The sequence below is a fragment of the Etheostoma spectabile genome, chromosome 3 (assembly GCF_008692095.1).
Source record: "Etheostoma spectabile isolate EspeVRDwgs_2016 chromosome 3, UIUC_Espe_1.0, whole genome shotgun sequence".
Classification (NCBI taxonomy): Eukaryota; Metazoa; Chordata; class Actinopteri; order Perciformes; family Percidae; genus Etheostoma; species Etheostoma spectabile.
In genome coordinates this window covers 21946607-21970454 of record NC_045735.1, presented here as the reverse complement: position 1 = coordinate 21970454, position 23848 = coordinate 21946607, and the positions used below count along the sequence as shown (strand labels likewise).

Genomic DNA, 23848 nt, shown 5'->3' with positions numbered 1-23848 from the left:
CTTGTACTCTGACAATGTGTTGAAGTAGGCATATGGTGTAGACATATGCTTTAGGTGGTTTGGACTGTGCTCTTGCAACAAGTCTCTCTGCAGCCGTGTTTGTTGTGGTAATCATGGTAACAGTGAGGGCTGCTCAGAGTGTGTAGGAAGAGTGCAAAATACAGCCCTTTGAATTCTGGGAAAAGCCAACTTCAGGTGGACCTGTGAAAACATACTTAAACCTCTCTGCTTTCCCGGTTTATTTTGTTTCTGATTTGACTGTACGTAAAACATCAAACTGAAACTATATATCTAGGACTTGCATAGGACATAAACGGAATCCTTTTCTGCACTGGTAGCTGTAGTATGTATGCATTTCTATAAATATACCTAGTGTCCTAACAGTGTAACTTTAAAGGGATAAATCCTTGCAATGAAACAAACAAGAGCTTTAGAAAACGTAATTTTGCTTTTCATCAAATCCAAGGGAGAATACTCAAGTCCTGCTGTTTAGTGAACACACAGGAATGTGCAATATGCATCCAGTATACGTCCTGTTCTTATATTTTCTGTGTCAGTGATTGCTTGGAGAGTGTGTCTGTTTGTAGCCTACTCACTTCTGGGAACTGGAAGGAAAATGTTTATTGTGAGCAAGCAGAGGTGTTATTCCTTTGTCATCCCCTTATTTCTCTCTCACACAGAACCCTTTATTTAATCTGCGGGTTGCCCCCACCCCCCAAAATAAAGGTCACTTAAAAATGCTTCTTAGAGTCCAAGTTTATAAGGGGAATACTATGTTTTAATACTTCACTCTGTTTTAAGATGAGTTATGATGACCTAATTAGACACAGATATCTGACATATCTGAGTGGTATGCAGGCAGCGTTGGTTGTGTGAGTTCAGACACACATTCTGGAGCAGATGTGTTCCCAATTGCTGGGAGTGTGATTAATGACACCCAGCCTCTGAAGCTCAATAAGAGGCTGACAGATCTGGTTCATCTGTTCCATTAGACAGCCAGTTATTGAAAGAGTCTCCCACAGGCAGCAATGACCACATCGTTCAGTCAGCTGGGAATAAAGAGGCCCACTCACAATGACTGGTACCTTTGACTCATAGCATCAGTCTGAGCTTCTATCCTGAGATGTGAGACAGAATAACTCTAAACAAAATCTCTGTAATATCTGTTGGACTCAGTAATTATCTTTAAAGTCATAAACCATTTTTGCCACTCTGTACAATGCCACATGCTCTGTATCTGCTTGTTGTTCCATGCATTTCATGGAAGCATTATCACATTTAAATTGACTTGAATATTTAAATCCAAAAACATCATTTTATTTTTTGGCTGCAACATTACATTAAACAGAAATGTCTACACATTGCACTGTGATTCAGGCACAGTAGGTATCTTTGTAAACTTCTGCATTTACACATTAGAAATAAAGTCCTTAGAGTCTCCACAAAGAACAGCTGTGTTGATTTTTATAAGACAGACCCTATAGTGGGCCCAGTGTAGGAAAAGAGATGCATCAGTTTTAAAGCAAGCAGGAGAGGCCTTGCACAGTTTACTGAAACCAGCACAGTGTGCAAATGCAGAGGCCTCACTCCATCTGCAGGAACTGGCCAGTAAGATGAAGAGAGCATTTGGCCTCTGGGGGCTGATTGCCAACTGCCCCAGTCCACTTCCACCCCGCCTCTCAGCCTTGTGCTATCCATGTCCACTTCCGCACTGTATGCTTCAGGCTCCCTGGGGCCTGGGGCTCCAATCACAGATGTAGGCTGCCCCAAAACGGCTCTAACCTCCCCTGCCTGTGTGCTCACTTTCTGGCTTCCTCTTTCTCTCCACCTGCAAGTGTGCCTCTCAATTGTGGAGGCTGACTCTTGTAATGCAAGGGGCCCAGCTATCGCTCCACCCCTCTCACTCACACTTCAGGATTCAGGCTGCAGCGATGTTGGAACTCTTGGCCGTGCTCATGGATCCATTTGTTTGCCACTGGAACATACAGAAAGATGCAAACAGGAGCGGAAATCTGCATAAATGAAAGTTGTCTTGCCTTTGCATCTTTTAAACATTAGTGTTGGAGCTATTCATTATTTTGTTATATATAATAGTTAATTATTTGATTTATTTATTACAGTTTTCCTTGGATTATACAGCTACATAAATTTGTTTATCATTAGTATTTTATTTAGGTTAGTTTTAGTGCTTTTGTTTTGAAGGAACCAGGCAGCCTTAGCCACCAGGTGTAGTGTACATATATAGGTGAACAGGTATGTTGGAGGTAGACACCGGGGAGGGCTGATGGTTTTTTACCAGAGTTACAGAGCTACAGCGTCACAGAGCCCAGAGACGCCATTGATCCTTCACGTGAAATGTTTGTGTACCAAGAAATTGGATGAATAAACCTCACAGAATGCCATCTCTGCCTGGACAATGAAAGTTTTTTGTCTCAGTGGCTGTTGTACATTAAGTTTTTAATTTATTTTGTTCAATCTAACGACAATTCGCCACTAAAATTAGGATACCTGACTTCAATGCATGCACATTAATTTTGTATATGAATATTTGCTTAAAGCAACATAACCACCAAATGCTTCTGCAGCTGCTGCTTTGTGATGATTAATATCCTTCTGTTAGCTTAACTGGGTCCTAAAACACATTTCGGGAGATTGATGGTCTGGGCCAACTGACAGATGTTCCTAGCTTCCTAGATGAGCGCTCAGTGTCTGAACTGCACTTTGTAACATTTCTCAATGCATAATGCAGCGCAGATGTTGCCTAGCTCATAGCTCCTGTATGACACGAAAGCTGGAACATTGGAAACGAACCATGATAATGATGCAAAAAAAACTAATCTGTTTAAAAGAGAACAAGGACTCTGATAAAATCCTGTGCCTTGATACTTTTCATATTCACATCCCTTTTTGGTTTCTTTAACAGCATCATCACATCATACAGGATTTACTGATGCTTACCCCATTTGTCCCCTATGAGCACAGGACAGCCAGCATGCAGCGTGTCTGCGTCTCCTTGTCCATTTCTATGGAGATTCCACCAGAAAATAGCAGCTTTCTGTGAAATGAAAAACAACACAAATCACATAGTAAACACAAAGTAAGCAACTAAGAAAAGTTACAGTACAACCAACAATTATTATCATTATTGATAATTATGACAATTATTTTCTTGGTTAATCTTTTGGTCAATTTTGTTGTACGGCAGTCCAAAAGATACTATAATACGAGATACAGAAAAGCTAGAAGTAGGGTGGGTGGGTTTGTCATTTTTGCTTGAAAACTGTAAAACAATGAATCACTTAATAAAATATCCTAGGCAGACCTGGATTCCATGAGTAGTAGTTACACTATTGTATTAGTAATTTGATCGGTTTGTTAGGATCATTTATTTTCTGCATAAACAGCCAGGAAGGGAGATTTCAATCAAATGAAAGGTGAGAGGTTTAAACCCCAGGGATGGCCTGGAAAACCCTCCGCTTCAACCTCCACTGAGGCTCAACTATACAATAGCACTATTGTGGTAAATTATTATCATTATTTTTATTTTTAAATCTCATGGCTGTTGTTGCCATGATCTGACCTTCAAGCAATTTAACAGCTGCGCCCGAGAAAGTGAGTGAGGCGCGGAGTGAAGTGGAAATAATCTAGATTGAGGCAAAAAAAAAATGACACAAAGACAAAAGAGACTGCTTTTAGCTCATCGTCTACATTTGCAGAGTGTTTACCTCCATGACGGGAACGCTGAAGTTGGCGTAGATGAAGGCCGTGCACCCACCTGCCTCTACAGAGCTGAGCTGTGGAAAAGGACATTCCTTCAGAGTTGTGTCTTGTGTTTATATGCTTGTGTTATGAAAAGCCACTCTGTCTGCTGCACTGTTTTCAAAGCATGGCGAAAAGCCATTCTTTTAGTCACTATCCAATTTTACTCAAATGTTCACATGGGTTGTTCTTAGTGATAAGAGCAATACTAATATAATTTATAATAATGTTGCAAAACAGCTACAAGTCATGTAACAATTTACTTACAAAATAAAAATGGCTTTAATGAAAGGAAGATATGGAATATGGAAGAAGGCTGTTCTGGAGTCCGAAGACAAAACTTGGTGTATAGTTTGGTTTCAGTTTGTTGCATGGACCCGGGTCACCCTCTTCATGGTAATCTGACCGGCAGGGTTATAGAGCGCAGAGGTAGGCTAAGACCTCCTGTGACACAAACAAAGCGGTATGCTCTTTCTTTTATACCTCAGGCTATTAGACAGCACAACAAGCACTTTAAACGTACATGTTTATAAGTTGTTTTTTTATTTTTATTTATATATTGTATTTATGTATAATATTGTAGTGTATTTGTGGTATTTTTTCTCTAGTTTTTAATGGGTAAGATGGCGAGTGTGAGCACTGTAATTTCCATTTCTATGGATGAAATAAACTTGACTTGACTTGACATGGCAGAACATCCATACAAGTGTAATTTAAGCACTGAGGTCACATCTAAGCTGAGTTTCTCAGGCACATTGTTCCAAAGGCTTGCAGCATTCATGGCAAAGGCCTGACCTCTGTGTTTTTAATTTAGACTTTGGCGCAGCAGTAACAGGAACCTGCCCAAGGCTGCTTTCTGGGTCAAACAGGCTCCATGGTGTTTTTGCCTCCAACGTCGCCTTCCAGGAAGCTAACCCTAACCTCAACCCTAAACATTGCTGCGCTGCGTGGAAGGAGATATCGAGGGCAAAAAACACTAAACACTGTCAAACAGGGTCATAAAGATGATTTTACTTACATATATCATAAAGGTTGCCACTCGATTCCCAGTTTTCAGCTTGAATACGGGACTTGAAGGCGACTGGAAAGTGCATAACAGTTGATATTAATTAATGTAAGAAAAGACAACAGGCACGGTCTAGCAATTACAAATGTTGGAACGTGTTAAACAAGCCTAACAATCAACTTACTGTAGCATGGTCAAAATGAGGCTCATAATGGCCGCCAATCCCATAATTCACTACTTGGAGGTACTCGCCATATGGATGCTTCACATTCAGACCTGTGAGCATGGAGATCCTCTGGTCCAGCTTCCCAACAGTGGAGTGTGCTGAGCCCTTCAGCCATGCACTAGAAAAATGACATAATGATAAAGAACCACTTAAGAGGCTAAATTAATCAAACATAATTTGCAAGCTGTTTAGTGTTTGAAGTTTAATTAATAACTAGTTATATATAGTCTAGTTTTATACGTCATTTACATTACGTTAAGTCATTTGCACCTCTTGCTGATGCGGTACTCTGCCGTTGCTTGTTTCTCCCCAGCTGCCACCACAGATCGTTTCAACTTGTAAGCAAAGACAGAAAACAGCATTTTATGAGTGTGTGGTTGTTACAGCAGCCAAGCTTTGATGTCCAGCTGCAGGCCCTGACAAAATGGGAGATGCATGCTGACAAGGTCAGCATGCTTCTCTAAGTCTCAGCCTGGGAGGGAGTTTCGGAAAGTCTGCCCTTAAAATTTTAGCCTCTGTGATTTAATTGGACTGCAGAATCGTCACATTCTGCTTCTTTCATACTGTACACACTTTCCAACTTCCAATTTCCAATTTGCGGTATATACACTGGTACAACGCTTTTTGCAGTAAACTGGTAACACGATATGGCTGATTCATTTTGCAGATCATTCTCCTAATGACTTCCAGACAATGTATGGCCATCAGAGACATTACATACAGGGGCGGCTGTGGCCGAAGGTTGGTGGTTTGATCCCCGCCCCTGCAGTCATTGTCTAAGTGTCCTTGGGCAAGACACTGAACCCCGAGTTGCCCCCGGTGCTGCGCATCGGAGTGTGAATGTGTGTGAATGTTTATCTGATGAGCAGGTGGCACCTTGTACGGCAGCCCCGGCCACAGTGTATGAATGTGTGTGAATGGTGAATGTTTCCTGTAGATGTAAAAGCGCTTTGAGCAGTTGTTAAGACTGGAAAAGCGCTATATAAATACAGCACATTTACATTTACATCATTTAACTCTAAAGGGCATCCACAAAAGAGAGAAAATGCTAAAAAATTTAAATTAACTTATATAACTTATTTCACACATGAAATCATCATCAAGAAAGCAATACAATGACATATCTGTTAACTCCAAACAACAGTGTGACCTATGCTCATGCTCAACGAATGCTGCCCACTGATCCAAACTAATACCATACACTGGGCCTGTTTTCAATAAACCCACAGGCTGACATAATTTTGAAATAAGTACAGGGGTTTCCATCTCAGCAAAGCATGGAAATCTCATTGAACAATGCCAAAACCTCACAGAAACTATAAGGCACAAATTAACTTTTCCCACTAATCCCATAAATATTCCCTAAAGTAACTGAGTCAGCTCTGAGAACCGTTCACTGTTGCTTTCCACTAAGAGAGCAGAAAAGCGATAGTTGCATACATTCAGGCATACTCAGGCTCCATGAGTGGACTGTGCACCAGTGGAACCCAGCAGGGTTATTTGGACAGTTTGAGGCACCGAGCCAAGTTTTTATAGTAATGTATCCCTCATTCCTTTAAGCCTTACTAAATGTTTGAAAGCAGACCAACTCTTCCTCCACAGGGTCTTTCCAATAAGAGAAGGTCCCAGCAGCCAGCGAGACCCACAGCAGAGCAGATTATCTAGTAATATTTGCATGTTTACAAAATGTATATTTTTATGTGCACCTTTACTCTTTATACAATATAGTTTAAATCCTAATTTAAGGCCTTTTAGCACAATGATGCTCCTTGACTTTAAGGTTATTTCAGTTTCATTGCAATGACATGCATAATCTGCTGAACATACTTAAAGTATCAAATGAAAACAGATTAAGCATAATGGGCGCATTCAGTGCCTTATACAGTTATACATATTATATTATTGGAATATTATTCCAGATACGTTGATTTGTAGGCAGCATTTTACTGTTGTAGTTGGTCAATACATACAAGGTCTAAGTAAAGTACCTCAGAAAGGTACTTCATTACCAAACTTAAGTACATGTACTAAGTTACTGTCCAACACTGAGATAAAAAGCTTTGTTAACTTTTGAATCATTTAAATCCGGGGTCTTCAACATTTTATAAGCCAAGATTCACTTGACTGAGAGAGATGGAGCAGGGACCCCCCCTCTACATATATAGTATAAAGGAAGTTGCATATTAAACTGGGCCTACAATAACGTGTAGGGCGGCCTAAAGCTGTTACACATACCTTTTTTGGGGTACATACAATAATAAGCTTTTAAAATAACAATTGTTGGCATATTTATACATCATGTTTTAATGTAAATTAAAATGTAAGTAAATCCTTAAGCTTAACTGTATCTGTGGATTGGCTACCTTATGGCAATCTTAGCGGTAGGCCATTAGGCCTATCATCAATGTTGTGTAGCCTACATTAAAAACAATATCTTTAGTACTAATATGTTGGATTCATGTTAATGTATATTTTCAGACAAAAAAAATGTTAAATCATAGAACCATAATTTGGCGTCCCCCTGCACCAAATCTCTGATTTAAATGCTACACTGCCTCCAAAAATCCCAAATTCTCAGTGATTAAGTTGAGACAAACAGCACCAACGCAGACAAATATGCACCTATGTTATTGGATGCTTCGAGTCAGTACTGTACATGTACTGAATGCCATCTTGAAGACAGTCAAAGGATGAAGTTAAAAGGGAAGGTGCACTTTAGGACCGAGGTCATAGTGAAGATTTTTGACATTGCACTACACATGAAATGACAAATCAATACTCATGCTCAAGACTGCCAATTTCATTACACTTTTAATTTCTGAGTGATGGTAAGCTAACATCTGGGCAGATGTCCACATGTTAGGAAACATCCTGAAATAACATGGATACCACCAGAGCCAACATCAACAGATGGTAATTTCCAAGTGGAAAGCCACAAAGACATAATATATCCAAAACAAACTGTATGAACAAAGACAAATAAAAAACACTGTCCGGTAATTGTGTCTTAATTGTGGAAGAAATAAGTTTTAAAAAAAGGGGATTTTTCAATGTGAGACCTAGGTTCACATGGGAATAGCAACATGTTGCATTTCTTTTTTCATGTATTTGTAACATGTATAACACTTGTTGTTGTCAAGAAACTCTACAAAAAATGCATTGTTGACTGTAAAAACGTGGCTCTATTTCTTAATACCGAAAAATGCACTTACGCCTGGCTGGGCTGTCCTCTTGATGTCTTCCGCCTCTGTGTCAGTGATGAAGCTGTGGTACAGGACCACATACGGCCGCAGGCTCAGCACTTCACGTCTCACCGGCAGCAGTAGCAGTCCGGGATTCCCGTTGGTGAAGTAATCACAGAATAGTCTGGGGTTTTCAAAAAGCATTGGCTGCTGGGAGAAACAGGCATCTGAAGTCCATTAACTAGATCAATAATTGTTTTTCTTTTTCATCTGCAAACAATTACTCTTTGCATTGTTCTCTCTCTATAAAAGCAAATCTGACTTCAGAATAATTTCATTTTTTGATGGACTAGGAAACACCAATTATAAACTATTGGACAAAGGTTCAAAATGTGTCAAAAAATTTAGTCAACTATGTGACAAACTATTTGGAGCTGTTTAAAAGAAAACAAAAAACATAAAAAAGAGACTTATTTTTGCAGTTATCTGCAAACTGGCGGTGTGGCTCTAGGCAGTGTAAGTCGGTAGACCACTTTCATTCATATTAAAATATCTCAACAACTGGATGGATTGCTGATGAGTTCTTCTTAAATCGTCCTCAGAGGATGAAGCCTACTGACGTCGGTGATCCCCTGACTTTTGGACTGCTGACCATGACATTGTTTTCCGGAAATGCCTGATGCTGAGAGAATGAATCCTAATGAATGCAGTGAACTTCTACGCCATCATGAGGTCACAGTTTTAATGTGACCAATTCTTTGGTTAAGGACTAAATATCTGCAAAACTAAAGCTATTCCCATCAGTCATTACTCATGGCTTTATTTTGGTGCTGCTACTTATAAACTAGCAGTTATTAGCATGCTATCACACTAAACTAAAATTGTCACCAACACAATAAAGAGTACAGTATAGGCTGACATGGTGCATGACATGGTGCTCTTTGGATGCTTTTATATAGACCTTAGTGGTCCCCTAATACCATATCAGAAGTCTCTTTCCCAAAATTCAGTCTTGGTGCAGAATTACAGCCACTAGAGCCAGTCCCACAAGGAGCTTTCCTTAGTATGTGCCATTTCAGAGTCTGTAGCTTTTGAGGAGGAGCGAAGGAGCGAACGAGCAAAGTGCCAAATTCTCGGGCGGGCAAAGCAGAAAAAGGGGAGGTAACCCCTTACGAGGTCACAATTAGAAAGATTCCAGATTGGCCCATCTGAGCTTTCATTTTCTCAAAGGCAGAGCAGGATACCCAGGGCACCATTTGTAGCCACTGGGGGACCATAGGCGGTCTGGGGGAACTCATATTAATGTTAAAACTCAAAGTGAAATTTTCATAACAGGGGCCCTTTATTATTTAGCTAAAAGCACTACTATCATGGCTGTAGATGTGATTTAAATAAAGAAATCGTCACAAACTGCTCTGGAATAACAAATATAACACAAGGAAAAAACATTTTCTCAAAGCCTCTTTCTACATGTTAGTTGCTCGCTTGAACATTACACATCTAGCTGATCATACTGTGAGTCACTGATGCTTTTAAACACTGGACTACAGATGAAAAATAGCCATGTGGCTAATTCTGGCATTTTTAACCCATGTATAACCATGGGTTTTATTAAGTGCCCCCTTCAAGATTCACTTAAGGACTAGACATGCTAATGAAAAAGCTACATTTGATTGCACATTTGGTTGTTATTATACAATTAAGTATAATAATTAATTAAGTGTTATACAATAGTCTGGTTGTTGTTGTTGTTCACTTATCCATGATCCCTATCAAATATTATCCTTATACACACCTGTTGAGAACGATTTCCTGGGATAAATACCTGAGAACCTTGGGTCTGGCAGAGCCTCTCGTAAGTGTCCCTGGTTCCTAAATAATTGGAGCTGGGTCTCCTCAGCCCATCGCCTCTTATTGGTATGGGTGGACTCGTACCCAGCAGCTTCTCGTATTTCTCAATATTCTGCAAAACTCTTCCGTTCATTGGATCTGAGAAGAAACATGTAAATATTGTCGATTATAGGGCATGTTTTTTTTTTTTTTCAAATTACAGTGGAGGTTTTAGTTTAGAGGTGCAAGTTCTTAGAAGTAATGAGGGTTTTAATGCACCACAGACCGTATTAATGTAAAGGGACAAGTTAAATGAAAAGAATTACCATGGTTCAGTAACTCCTGAGATAGACTGATAGCATAGGAAATGTTTCCTGTCTGAAACAATAAAATACCTTTAAGACAAGTTCAATCCATCAATCATCTTCCAAATGTGCATTTCCCAAGTGTCCTTCTACCTACTTTGAAGTGAGAAAAGGCCAGGTGATCCAGAGCATCCGCTAAAGTCCCTTCGTTCTCAGGGCTCCACTCGCCTCCTGTGCCCCTGAAGAGACGTACCGACTCCTCCAGCCACTGCACAGAGTGGTAGTAGTCCTCCTGCTCGTAGGCCACCTGTGTAAAGAAACACCTGGGTTACAGCCAGTCTTTCCAAAGGGGGACCGAGTGTCTGCATGTTCGGCTTTATTCGGGGACTGAACTGGAAGACCAAATGTCAGCCGGTTCTGGTTTATGTAGGCTTTGGGGTCAAAGTGAGCAGCAGCAGTCAGTCAGTGTGGGTTGTATTAGAGAATAGGAACAAACTTCTTATGTGGTAATATTGGTTGGAAATATAAATAGTAAAATTTTCTCCACCTGGCCATCTGTCAACATGTCAATCGAGATTACACCTGTCTGACTTTTAAGCAAGTACATTGTGGATAAAGAAACACGGGCTACAGTCTCTCTTGAACTGCTCTAAATCCCCTTTTGTAGCTGACTTGACTTGATTAAGTAGGTGCCTGACAGCACCAACAGAATAAGGCTGAACGTGTGGCTCCCCCGCACAACCCCTGACAAACAAAAATGCTAGTGTACCATTTATCCCCCAAAAAACACACACTCAACTAATTACACATACCACCTAATCCACTCTACCAATCACCCAGTTCACAACATTGCACCCCATAATTTGGGAGCTGGTAATCTTTAAAGAACCAATGAATTCTTGAAAACAGTTTAGTATTCTGCAGATCTCAGAATAGCCTGAGTGAAGTACCTTTAATCTGCTTTAAAATGCCTCTAAATAAAACAGACAAGCTACAAACGCTTTAACCAGGAGCAGTTTAAGACAACTATAAAAGCTTGTTTTACTGACAACACCCTCAAGCTAAGCATCCTGTTCAAAGATGCTTTTGGATAATCTCAGCCTCAGTACAAGTAAAGGCAAGCTTTGCTTATTGCTCCCAACGCTTTTGTTGCATGAGATAATTATTTTCCACACAAGAAGATGTCTCTCCCACACAGTGCCCTGCCTTTATACATCACCACTGTACATAAACAGTGGAATGTTAGCGGGGAGACCTTTTTCTTCTGCTTTCATACTTGTACAATAGTATCTTCACATGAACCACATTCCCAGGCATGCAATGGGAAGAATTCCTCTTTTTCCAGGCTGACTGGCTAGATTCCCACCACACAATGACTGACAAGTATTTGCAGAACTTTGGAATGGGATGTTAATCGGGGACAGACTTTTTCACAGCAAAATCTTCGAAATATTTTTCAAATTCATTACTTTACTCAAATCAGGTTCAGATGGCCGTAACGTATTTAGGGAGACGCCACCAAACTGGGAATTGGAGTCTAATAAAGACAATGCAAATTGCCCATGTGTCTGGGGATGGGACACTCCAAATGAGGGCAGACACCAATACTCCTTACCATCCTGAAGAGGAGGTTCCCGCTCTGCATCTATGCATGTTGCCATTTATCACAAGGATACAGTCTTTAGTCCTCATTGTAATAAAACTTATGTTGTTCTGTGTTTATATTTGATATAATGCATTTAGTTAATTTAACTCAGCTAGCCATTTGAGATTGTGTAGTCTATGGGTTACATCTGTTTAAGGAGCTGAGAGGATTACAATTACATTTAACTGGAATTGTAATTGTAACAATTTCATGTGACAAATAAAATGAATTGATTGATTGAATTGATTGATTGCCTTTACATTCATACTCTTAACACTTACCTGGTTATATGCATGCTCATGTTTTAATGATGTGATGTAATGCAGATTGAGTACTCTGACTTTGGATACTTTTAGCTTATTATGCTTCTGTTCTTTAACTTAGGTAGGCTTTTGAGGACAGGACTTTTACTTGTCATTGGGTATTTTTAGATTGTGCTATTGGTACATTTTCCTAAGTAAAGAAATAGAATACTTCTTCTATCAAAAGAAAATCAAGTAAAAATGACAGGAGGAAACAATAAAAGGAAAATAGTGGATTGTATACCTTTCCAACCAGAAAGCAGTCATCACCAGACAGCGAGACAGACACTGCAGGTAGGTAGATATCAATAGGCTTGCCTTTAGTGACTCTCTGGAAACAACCCCTCACAAGGCTCGCAACTTGGAGAGCATACACATCCTGCAGCCTCATCAGCCCCTTGGCAGCTCCCTGGAGGTCTTCCAGTTTGGGCAGATTGGCCTCTTCCTTCTCATAACTGGACCTGAGGGCTGGACAGCAGAGGGTCAAAAGGTGAACTAGGGGGGTTGGGTGGTTACAGCTGAGAAGGGGAGGGTCAGGGGTTAATTATCACCACCAGATGTGTATGCAAAGAAGGCAGTGAGCCAACCTTGTGCGTTCTCCAGGGCTTCGTTGCTGTAGACTACATTCAGCCACTCGGAATGCAGCCGCTTGATCAGGGTGAATGACACCAGCGGGTTGGCCATCGCTGTCGCCGGGCCTTTGTAAACTTCAGTGTGCAGGTCTGACACTTTGGCATAAAAGCTGGGGGGGGGGGGGGGATTGTAGACTGTGGTTACAAGAAGAATGGAGAGACCAAGTGCTAGGACAGTTTCACATTCAGCAAGTTAGTCCTGGGAACATTGAGGTACTCTTGAAAAAGAAAAGAAAAATCATTGAAAAAAGCTCTTCAGACATTCTTTGGCCGGTACATTGGTTTAAAAAGACCAATTACCACCATACATGGCATACATAACAAATGAAACTAAATAATATAATAAAAAAATGTATCATGCAAATCATATCACTCAAGATGATGACCATCATTGGGTAGAATTAAGACGGCCGTTTATAAAAATGGCTGATAATAGGTCAGGATAATGTAGCTTTAATAAGATCAGATCATGTCTTTCTTCTTCTGTTTCTGAAACCTATTTACATGCAATTGTGTTTTCAACCATGTCATACTGTCTTCTTATTTGGTCACTCACCACGAAGGAAATTACTGAACCAATAGCACGACTATACCATCGAACTCTCAAGATCCACAGTAACCTTCCAAAGTGGTCTCACCATTGCATTGCACTTGAACGTTCTAAGGCTTTGACTTACGAAAACTTCAAATAGCCATGCAATTGCATTTTACTTTCAGATTCAAAATGCCACATTACCAGCGCTTACTGCACTTCTTCCGACACACGTGAGACCAGGACGCCTCACTAGGTCAGTCTCACAGGCACTTATTCCAGTTCCTCCATACAAAAACAACTTTGGTCAGAAATCTTTTTTCCATACATACACCAAGATTTAAAAAATGACATTCCACATCACATCAGAAGTCTATCATCCATCACATATTTCAGAAAGGCATACAAACAGCTCCTTCTTAACAGTTACACTTGCACGCATTAATTGTTCATGTATTGTATTGTCCAAGCCTTGTTTGCATTGTCCGTATTTGTCTAGCCTAGCTGATGTCTTGTATAAATGTCTTTGTCCTTATGTAAACTGTATTGTTATTTTAGTTAGTCTAAATTTGTCTAGTCCTTATCGATGCACTGTACAAATGTCTGTCTCAACGTGCTGTAGTTAGGTTTTGTGTTTCTGCAGAACAGGAACCTGCTGAAAACCAGTTCAGGCCCGTTTGCATTGTAATGTAATGTTACTTTTTGACTTTCCTGTGTAATAAATATGAAATGAAATGAAGGTTTTTAGACTTTTTATGCGAGGGATTGAAAGTTCTATTTGCAAAGTTTACCTCTATCATATCATCATCATGACATATTGTTGAAGCAGATGAATAAAACTGATGCATGACTACACTTTCCAACCTCACACCACAAAAAAAGCCTCTACAATTAAGCAACTGTTTGCAATTTCATGGTCAAAAGGGCTCCTTGAGAAAATTAAAGGCACAAAAACGGTTGAATCATAATCATAAATTGGGGGACGTGACTAGTTCCTCACCAGTCATGCAGTTTCCAACATAAAGAAGGTTTCTGACTGGAAACAAGTCCAGCTGATAAAACCTTCTTCTTGTAAAAGAGACACCCTAAAACCGACCAAATATCTTAAACTGCTAATCAGACATGATAACAATAATGTCATCAGGTGACATGTTTTGCTTTGGTGGGCTCATGTAATTGTTGTATAATTTCAAATGAGGTTTATTTAAATGCAGGATTCAAAGCTGTGTGTCTGAAAGTGTGACCATACCCTGCTTATAAGCACATGTGCTATTTTCATATGCATTTGTTCCATTATTACTCTCTGTCTGTGGAGGGGCTAAAGGATGTGTCACAGTCTTGTCACTTTATTATTAAGAGAGACTTTTCTTGAACTAAGAAAGAGCTGTGAATAAGTCTGTAAATTCTTTTCTCAGGATTTTGCATCCCAAATCTCTGAGGAAATCAGTGAAAAGTGTATGTAGGCGTGCCACTTACCGCTTGATGTCCTCCAGTCTCTCAAACTCGTGGTCGATATAAACTCTCAAGTAATCGATCAGCTTCCGTTCGACACTGATCGCCTGCTTCACGTTCAGCAGCGACGTGTACATTTCCCCTACAGTCACGTGAATCACAGCTAAAATCAGGAGACTCCAACTGAAGCAAAGCCATGTGGGATTATTCATCTCCAGCGTAGATAATAAACGCATTGCTTCTCTTGTGGGGCAGCTCCAGAGAGAGGGCTCCTCTCGCACCGCCCTGGACTCTACTGACGGTCCTCAGGATTTACAAGAGCGCCTCTAAATTCCAAACGGGGGTCTCCCTCATCTGCTCTGACATCAGCTTTCTCCTTCTGTGTGGGACATGGCCTGCAGCCTGAATTCAGTCAGGACAATTAGTTTCTCATTACAGCATGGCATTTTATTTGCAGGAATACATCAAACTTTATGGAGTTAGGGTCCAGCGCCAGTTTGTGCAGGCTGGTTTTGATTATACAAGCTTACATTTAGTTTTGAGCTTTGATTCCTGCTAATACATGAAGGAAATGGATTCAACAAGGATGTCATCTATTCACCTCTTTTATTTAACTATTTTCTATTGCTTCAAAGTGGCCGATTAGGGCAAGTAATTTACTCACTGACATAAACAGCTGAATGCATTAGTTAGCCTATCTGAGTTTGGAGTCAGCGTGACACCTGCAGGTGAATGCCCTGTATTACAACCACCTTGCCATTTTAACGCTGCGCAGGTAAAGGTACATTATGTAACATTTCTGCATTAAAAGGTTTAAAAAGCGACTATGTTATTTATTTTATTGAGTTGTGTACTGCTGTACTGTACTACTACTGATCAAAGTCCTTGTTTACATTACATTGTTATGATTGAGAGACACCTAACAGCAGAAAGTTACATATTAGCTATATTTAAGACAATTTGAGTGATTTTATAGGCCTTTTTCACAGCAGACATTTTGGATTCGTCACAGTAGGAAAAGCACAGCTGCAATTGATAACCTTAATGATGGCTCAATTCCATCAAGTGTCCCATTAAGCTATTTCAGGGAGTCAACATGCACAATACCAGGGCCTCTCCTAAGTTGAATGCAGCCATTGTTAATGGTTTTCAATACACCTGTGCTTTTCCTACTATGACATGTCAACATGTCTGCCAGGAAAAAGATCTATTGTAGTGCAGAATCTTTGAAAAAATATAGGCTATATATTGTTAAAATATTATTATTGTTATTGTTATTATTATATTGTGATGCGCTGGAGAGTAACAGAACAAACAAGTATACAAGGGATGTACAAGTGACCACTTTACTGTAATGTTTTCATTTCATAATTCACTTAGTGATATAAATGCACAGCAATGCTCAACAAAGTAAAAAAGTGGAAGGTTATTATGTGTACACTTGTGGAAGGTGCAAATATAAAATCAGTACATAAAAGATTGATACATGGGCCTACATAAATGACATATTCACAGGTAAAATGTGAACTCTGTATTTCTTATAATTCTGATATTAATATAACAGTATTACCTCCATACAATAAGTATATAAAAAACAAAAGACCTGTAAGATCTTCATCACTTTTGACCAAATATCAAACACTGTAACTGCATTCATTCAACAACACAGGGGAACAGTTTGGGCATATCAGTGCAGTGATCTATAAGAATCTGAAAGCCTTTTTGGGATTTCAGGCTAATAAATATGTGTTATACAGTCTAATCACAGTGGATTACAGAAATCTGGAAGCATTAGCTTACCCGCTGCAACCCAGTCACACAGTTAAAACCTGCATGATCAGCGCTGCATGCTTATTGAGACCTTAAATTCACTCACTTAACTGAGAAATCTTTATTGATGCTGCTGGCACAGACTGCCTGGTTTATGTTTGACAGCAGTAGTGACAGTGTGTTCTGCAGGTCTGATAGTGCTGACTGGAACTCCAAAAAAAGGATTGAACGGTTTCATGCGTGCACAATATACTGTCAAAAGTAATCCCAATTTTTTCACTTTGTTTAACAGCAATCAATAAATCACATTGGGCGACTGTGGCTCAGTGGTAGAGCAGTTGGCCGTTAAACTCTGGCCCTGCAGTCCCATGTCAGTGTCCTTGGGCAAGACACTGAACCCCGAGTTGCTGTAAATGTGTGTGAGTGTGTATCTGATGAGCAGGTGACACCTTGTACGGCAGCCTCGGCCACAGTGTGTGAATGGCGAAGAATTCCTGTAATATGTAAAAGCGCTTTGAGTAGAGACTAGAAAAGCGCTATATAAGAACAGGACATTTACATTACTGACTGTGGCAGGCAAGGCAAATATGAATTGCTAAGTTTGTTATTAATACCTTCCAAGGCATTTTTTGAGGAAACTGTTCTAACTGCTTTTTATGACTTTTCAAGACCTACAGAAACCTTTTTTTTTAACATTACAAATAGATCTTTTGACATTTGTACTATTTAGGTTTGAGAGCTCTGTCAAAAATTCATCAGCCAGTTCAAGAAGCAGCCACGTTGTCCTACAGCTTGCCTCTTACACCGGGTTTGACTTTGTTTGAGCAGCGGAGAAATGTTTTCTCGATGCAGCCCCTGACACTCTTATCTCTAAAGCCGTAGATGAGCGGGCTGAGAAAGCGTGGAATGAGGATAAAACAGAAATAATTAAAAAAGGCAATGTCCTCTGGCAGCCAGTTGACATGCAGCACTATGAGATTTTCAGTAATGGGGAGAGTGAAGGCCAACATGCACAGCAGCAGCTGAAAGCCATGGAGCAACACAGTGTGCATGGCTTTGCTCACAGACGCTTTATCCTGTCTCAGCTTCCTGGTTTCCAGCAGGATTCTCACGTATGTAAAGAGGATGATAAAAGCCACTACTGCAAAGAAGAGAATATTTACAACAGCTTGGAACAATGCCTGGATTGGAGACGAGTTGACAACGATAGATTTGCAAAGTACAGAGGTAGTGAGGATATCTACAGCAGGATCTCTTTTCCCAATGGAGTAGTGAATCATGGGGAAGATACAGCTGATGAGCCACAGGGACAAAATAATGATCCAGATACGGTCTGAGCGCCATGCGGTCGGACGCTGCAGGGGATACAAGATGGCAACATATCGCTCTAGTGACATGGTGGCCAGGATTAAAGGTGTGTTCTGGAAAGTGGCAGTGGACAGAAACAGCAGGGGAATACAGTAGACAATAGCAAATTTCACCTGGCCCATGATGAAGAGGAAGAGCAGCACAGAGGACAAGATCTGGAAAGTGTCATTAATCAGCATGCAGGCAAACAGGATGTAACGTGAGGTGCCCAGGAACTGCCTGTGAGATGCAAATATGTGCAGCATGACAAGAATGCAGCAGAGGAAGACGCAGAAGAAGGGGATAACCACACACACCTTGATGATCACAGACAGACTTTTGTTGGAAGTTGCATTGCCCAGAAATTCAGTCAGATTCTGCATTTTGCAACCATGCTCTACTAAAGCAAACCTGTTAACAAGAAAATATGTTAAATGTCACATATACACATTCTAAAATACATCCACAATAAGACACATTGAAAATTTAAATAGGATCAAAATAAGAGTAGAACTTAGCTGATATGATGAAAAAGCAGCATAATATTTATGAATGCTTGATAATTCAGTGAAAAACCTCAGCTTTGTAAGAGAAGAATACACTATGATGTCTTTCCTTATCCCCCCCCCCCCCCCCTTAAAACAGACTACTGTGAATGAATATGCATCCAACCTTTAAAGTAAAAGAGCCCTCCACTCATTTAAGAAGGTCTTCATCAGTCAGAAGAGTTGACCAAGCTTTAGTTTCCTCTTCTTCTTATCAATGAAATACATCTCTGGGATGTTCTTCCTTTATAAAGTGTTTGTCCCAACTCACATCTGTTTGACTCAGGGCCGATTCCTCGAGAGATACATTGTTGACATGCTATTGTCAACCAGAATGATGTTCTCATTATCTAATATTTCAGTGGGGAGATGGGATCCTGTTGCAATATTTGTGGGAGCAATTAAGCAGACACAGTTCACAAAGTGTAGCATAAAAATGAGCGGTTTTGATCAAAAACAGAAGAATGCATGGTGGCATGGGTACTTTGTGCATGACTGTAAACTTAACCATAGAACTGTTTTCTTTCTGACCATTGGTGAAGAAAATGACGGACTACTTGTTCTGTAACTTGGTTCACTTTATTGCTTGCTGTAACAGTAGGAAACGGTGGAATAATTAGGCCTAATTTTCAACCTTATCATTATGCCATGATCAAAAGCTAGCGCCTGCCAGGTCCGCTAGCTCGTCGCTCAGACAGTCATGCTCGGAGACCCCGCTGTAAGCTGAAGGTCTTTAAGACCGGTCTCGTAAACAAGAGGCTTTTATTTTGGCATTGACAGATCGTTTGTTCAAATATCACAACACATGTTCATCATAAGGTTAACGGGAACTTGTGGTTAGCTACCTTTTTGGAGTTAAACTCCACAAGCACCTTCAAGCTTTACAATCCTGCTGACTAAGCCATCTCACACACACACACACACACACACACAAACACACACACACACACACACAGCCACAGCGCAGCAGGCAGAGGCGGGGGAGAGAGAATGACCCGTTTGTCATTGGGAGACTTGTTTAAAGGTTCCGTGGCAGGGAAATTTGACTTTATGAGTTTTTTAACATTACTATGAGTTCCCCCAGCCTGCCTATGGCCTCGTAGTGGCTAGAAATGGTGATAGGTTTTAAACCGAGCCCTGGTTATCCTGCTCTGCCTTTGAGAAAATGAAAGCTCAGATGGGCCAATCCGGAATCTTGCTCCTTATGAGGTCATAAGGGGCAAGGTTACCTCCCCTTTCTCTGCTTTGCCCGCCCAGAGAATTTGGCCCACCCATGAGAGAGAGACATCATGAAATGAGCGAAGTAGCAGTTGGTCAAGGCCACACCCCCAAGTTTTATTTTTTAATATTATTGCAATAGTAGTAAGTAACATTGTGAGGTTTTCTACTCTGGGAGATTGTTTAAATACAAAGTGAATAGGCCTACGTTGTTGTGGTTTATATTTATTTTGGAGCACTGCTGGTAGCCTCTGTGCTGGGCCAGCAGGGAGCATCGTCTCAAACTGTCAACAGCGTTTTCGAAAGACTTCATTCTTCCAAGAACAACCAGCAAGAAGGTTCTCCCAATAACACAAGTCCAGTCTTTACATTCTTCAGATTGAAAAACGCCACATCTCTGCAGCCGTGTGTGCATCACCTAAAAGTGTCCCCTGGAAACACTTCCGTTGGGTTTTATATGTATGTGTTTTCTTATTGTTGCGTGTTGTGGTTTATTTGTGTGCATTTTCTTATTGTTGTATATTGTGTTTTATTTGAGTGTATTTACTTATTATTGCACGTTGTGGTTTATTTGTGTGCATTTTCTTATTGTTGCACGTTGTGGTTTATTTGTGTGCGTTTTCTTAATGATGCACGTTGTGGTTTATTTGTGTGCATTTTCTTATTGTTGCATATTTTGTTTTATTTGTGTGTGTTTTCTTATTGTTCCGTGTTGTGGTTAATTTATGTGCGTTTTATTGGTGATGCACGTTGTGGTTTATTTGTGTGCATTTTCTTGTTGTTCCCTCTCAGAAAATGAAGTACATAATTGTACCTTTAGGGGTACAATGGCTTGTCACTGGGGCTGTACCCTCAAAGGGTACAGTTTTTGTACCCTTGGTATAGGGTACATATTTGTACTCTTGTGTTTTAAGTTGAGATCAAGCAGCCAATCAGGGCTGGCTCTACATATTTGACACACCTTTCCACCAATCAAAAGTAGTGAGCTGGCAGTCTCCGTCCCGCTCTCCAGTAATTAGAATATGGATAATGTAGCTTGTGCAAAGCACAAATGTTTCTGATGAAACACACAGTAACAGTGAGAATCAGCCATTTGTGTGTGTATACAGTGGTGTGAAAAAGTGTTTGCCCCCTTCCTCATTTCCTGTTCCTTTGCATGTTTGTCACACTTAAGTGTTTCGGAACATCAAACCAATTTAAACAATAGTCAAGGACAACACAATTAAACACAAAATGCAATTTGTAAATGAAAGTGTTAATTATTAAAGGTGAAAAAAATCCAAACCATCATGGCCCTGTGTGAAAAAGTGATTGCCCCCCTTGTTAAAACATACTAAAACTGTGGTTGTCCACACCTGAGTTCAATTTCTCTAGCCCCACCCAGGCCTGATTATTGCCAAACCTGTTCACAATCAAGGCATGACTTAAATAGGAGCTGCTTGACACAGTAAGGTCCACCAGAAGATCCTTAAAAGCTACACATCATGCCGAGACCCAAAGAAATTCAGGAACAATTGAGAAAGAAAGTAATTGAGATCTATCAGTCTGGAAAGGGTTATAAAGCCATTCCCAAAGCTTTGGGAATCCAGCGAACCACAGTGAGAGCCATTATCCACAAATGGCGAAGACATGGAACAGTGGTGAACCTTCCCAGGAGTGGCCGGCCGCCCAAAATTACCCCAAGAACGCAGCGACGACTCATCCAAGAGGTCACAAAAGACCCCACAACAACGTCCAAAGAACTGCAGGCCTCACTTGCCTCAGTTAAGGTCAGCGTTCATGCCTCCACCATCAGGAAAAGACTGGGCAAAAATGGCCTGCATGGCAGAGTTCCAAGGAGAAAACCACTGCTGAGCAAAAAGAACATCAAAGCTCGTCTCAATTTCTCCACAACACATCTTGATGATCCCCAAGACTTTTGGGACAACATTCTGTGGACCGATGAGACAAAAGTGGAACTCTTTGGAAGGTGTGTGTCCAAGTATATCTGGCGTAGAAGGAACATTGCATTTCATAAAAAGAACATTATACCAACAGTAAAATATGGTGGTGGTAGTGTGATGGTCTGGGGCTGTTTTGCTGCTTCAGGACCTGGAAGACTTGCCGTGATAAAAGGAACTATGAATTCTGCTGTCTACCAAGAGATCCTGAAGGAGACTGTCCGACCATCTGTTCGTGTACTCAAGCTGAAACGAACTTGGGTTCTGCAGCAGGACAATGATCCTAAACACACCAGCAAGTCCACCACCGAATGGCTGAAGAAAAACAAAATGAAGACTTTGGAGTGGCCTAGCCAAAGTCCTGACCTGAATCCTATTGAGATGTTGTGGTATGACCTTAAAAAGGCCGTTCATGCTCGAAAACCCTCTAATGTAACTGAATTAGGACAATTCTGCAAAGATGAGTGGGCCAAAATTCCTCCAGGATGCTGTAAAAGCCTCATTGCACGTTATCGCAAACGCTTGGTTGCAGTTGTTGCTGCTAAGGGTGGCCCAACCAGTTCCCCTTCGAGGGGAACTCGAACTGCGTCGGTTACGACACTATGGGAACGCCTTTAGGCATGACAGGGCTGAATGCAAATGAAAACTACTCCAATCCTATTGGTCCTAGTGAGAACGGTAGCATGTGACGGCATAACCTTTAGGGGCATATAAGCACACCGGCACATAGCTCATTAGCTTTTTTCTATTCAGCAGGCACGTTGGTTGATGTTGGTTTTGAATAAGCTCCTGTATCCTACTCACCTGGAATAATGTCCGAGCGCTTGTACCGGTTCCGGAGATGTGTGTCTCCCTGCCCGCGTTTCATCACGGTAGGCGATTCTCACGAACTGTGTGTTGCTTGTTTGGGCCTGTCGCACGCCACGGCAGCTCTTGAGGGGGCTGTTTGTGACCATTGCGAGGCCCTGCCCATGCGGGTACTGAGGTCCCGCGTGGCCCTCTTTTCCAGTGACGGACAGATACGCTCTCCCCGTGGCTCGGGCCCGCGCTCGCTGAGGCGGCACGTCGGGTCCGGTCATGGGGTTCGCAGCAGGATCTGTTGGAGGGTTCCGAGACGGCTGAGGCCCTTTCTCGTCCTTCGTCTGCCGATTCCGACTCCCCTGGTCGTTACTCGGCTTCTTCTGTTCGGGGACGCAGGCTGGAGAGGCGGTCACGCTCTGGCTCTGAGGAGCCGGCTGTGCTTGGCGCCATGGAAGAGGTTGAGGACTTCCGGGTGTCGGACCGACGTCATCAGAAGAGCGCCGCGCCGGACTATGATGAGCTGTTGGATGTGGTGACTCGGGCCGTGGCAAAACTCGGACTGGATTGGCCACAGGCTGTGAGGGAGCTTAACGCTGGTGGCAGGCTGGATGATCGCTTCCTGCGGAGCCACTCCGTGCCCCCGCGCCGATCCATGCCGTTTTTTCCGGATTTACACAGTGAATTGTGTAGATCATGGGATAAACCTTATTCTGCCCGGCTTTCTACTCCCCAGCTGCTGGAGTTTGGCAATGTGGCAGGTATTAAGGACTGCGGCTACGGGACGATGCCGCGGGTTGAAGACTCTCTTGCTAGTTACCTCTCTCCCCAGCTGACGTCGTCTTTTGGCAAGCCGGCGCTGCCGACGGGTCCGTGTCGGGTGACTTCCTCGCTGGTGGGGAAGGCGTATATGGCGGCAGGCCAGGCTGGTGCGTGCTTGCACACCATGGCGGTTTTGCAGGCCTACCAGGCGGACCTGCTGCTGGAGATGGACGAGAGAGGAGGCCCCTCTGAGGAGGAGTTGGCGGAGCTACGCCGGGCCACGGATCTTTCGCTTCGTGCCACCAAGGCTACGGCCCGGGCTGTGGGTCGCTCCATGTCTGCGTTGGTGGCCACGGAGAGACACCTTTGGCTGAACCTTTCGGACATCAGGCAGAAGGACAGAGAATTCCTTCTGGATGCGCCGGTTTCTACTACGGGCCTGTTTGGGGAGGCGGTGAACTCTGTCGTCGACAGGTTTCGCCATGTGAGGTCCCAGGGGGAGGCATTCCAGCAGTTTTTCCCTCGCCGGACTGGATCCCGCTCTGCTGGGTCGGCTGGCCCTTCTCAGCCCTCTACCAGCTCCCACCGCCGGCGCCA

The 23848-nt window shown here is 41.8% G+C and overlaps 2 protein-coding genes across 3 annotated transcripts; both read right to left on the bottom strand.

Moving 5' to 3' along the window:
• Positions 1 to 1301: 1301 nt before the first annotated feature.
• Positions 1302 to 15282, bottom strand: p4ha3 (prolyl 4-hydroxylase, alpha polypeptide III). 2 transcript variants are annotated; one of them, XM_032510113.1, is made up of 13 exons: positions 14896 to 15282; positions 12843 to 12997; positions 12500 to 12723; positions 10466 to 10615; positions 10330 to 10381; positions 9999 to 10162; positions 8204 to 8380; positions 5262 to 5326; positions 4950 to 5109; positions 4778 to 4840; positions 3726 to 3794; positions 2959 to 3055; positions 1302 to 1975 (listed from the first exon to the last, which is right to left on the bottom strand). In XM_032510113.1, the coding sequence occupies exons 1-13, from the start codon at positions 15105 to 15107 to the stop codon at positions 1905 to 1907; spliced, it is 1659 nt and encodes a 552-aa protein (XP_032366004.1). In that variant the 5' UTR covers positions 15108 to 15282; the 3' UTR covers positions 1302 to 1904. The 2 variants fall into 2 exon arrangements, with proteins under 2 accessions (XP_032366004.1, XP_032366001.1); XM_032510110.1 differs by having other exon boundaries at positions 8204 to 8383; positions 14896 to 15280.
• A 2144-nt stretch (positions 15283 to 17426) lies between these two features.
• Positions 17427 to 18553, bottom strand: or95a1 (odorant receptor, family 95, subfamily A, member 1). Its single transcript, XM_032509715.1, has one exon. It carries the CDS (start codon positions 18369 to 18371, stop codon positions 17427 to 17429), a length of 945 nt encoding a protein of 314 aa, XP_032365606.1. The 5' UTR covers positions 18372 to 18553.
• Between the last annotated feature and the right edge of the window lie 5295 nt (positions 18554 to 23848).

Bases quoted from the DNA above. Each gene is read 5' to 3' on its own strand.
- p4ha3 (XM_032510110.1), bottom strand. From the start codon at position 15,107: ATGCGTTTATTATCTACGCTGGAGATGAATAATCCCACATGGCTTTGC. The intron at 8,384-9,998 runs GTATTTATCCCA...TGTTTCTCCCAG, and splicing joins GCCAGACCCAAGGTTCTCAG to CAGCCAATGCTTTTTGAAAA. The intron at 3,056-3,725 runs GTAAACACTCTG...TTCATTTCACAG, and splicing joins TCAGCGTTCCCGTCATGGAG to AAAGCTGCTATTTTCTGGTG.
- or95a1 (XM_032509715.1), bottom strand. From the start codon at position 18,371: ATGCAGAATCTGACTGAATTTCTGGGCAATGCAACTTCCAACAAAAGT.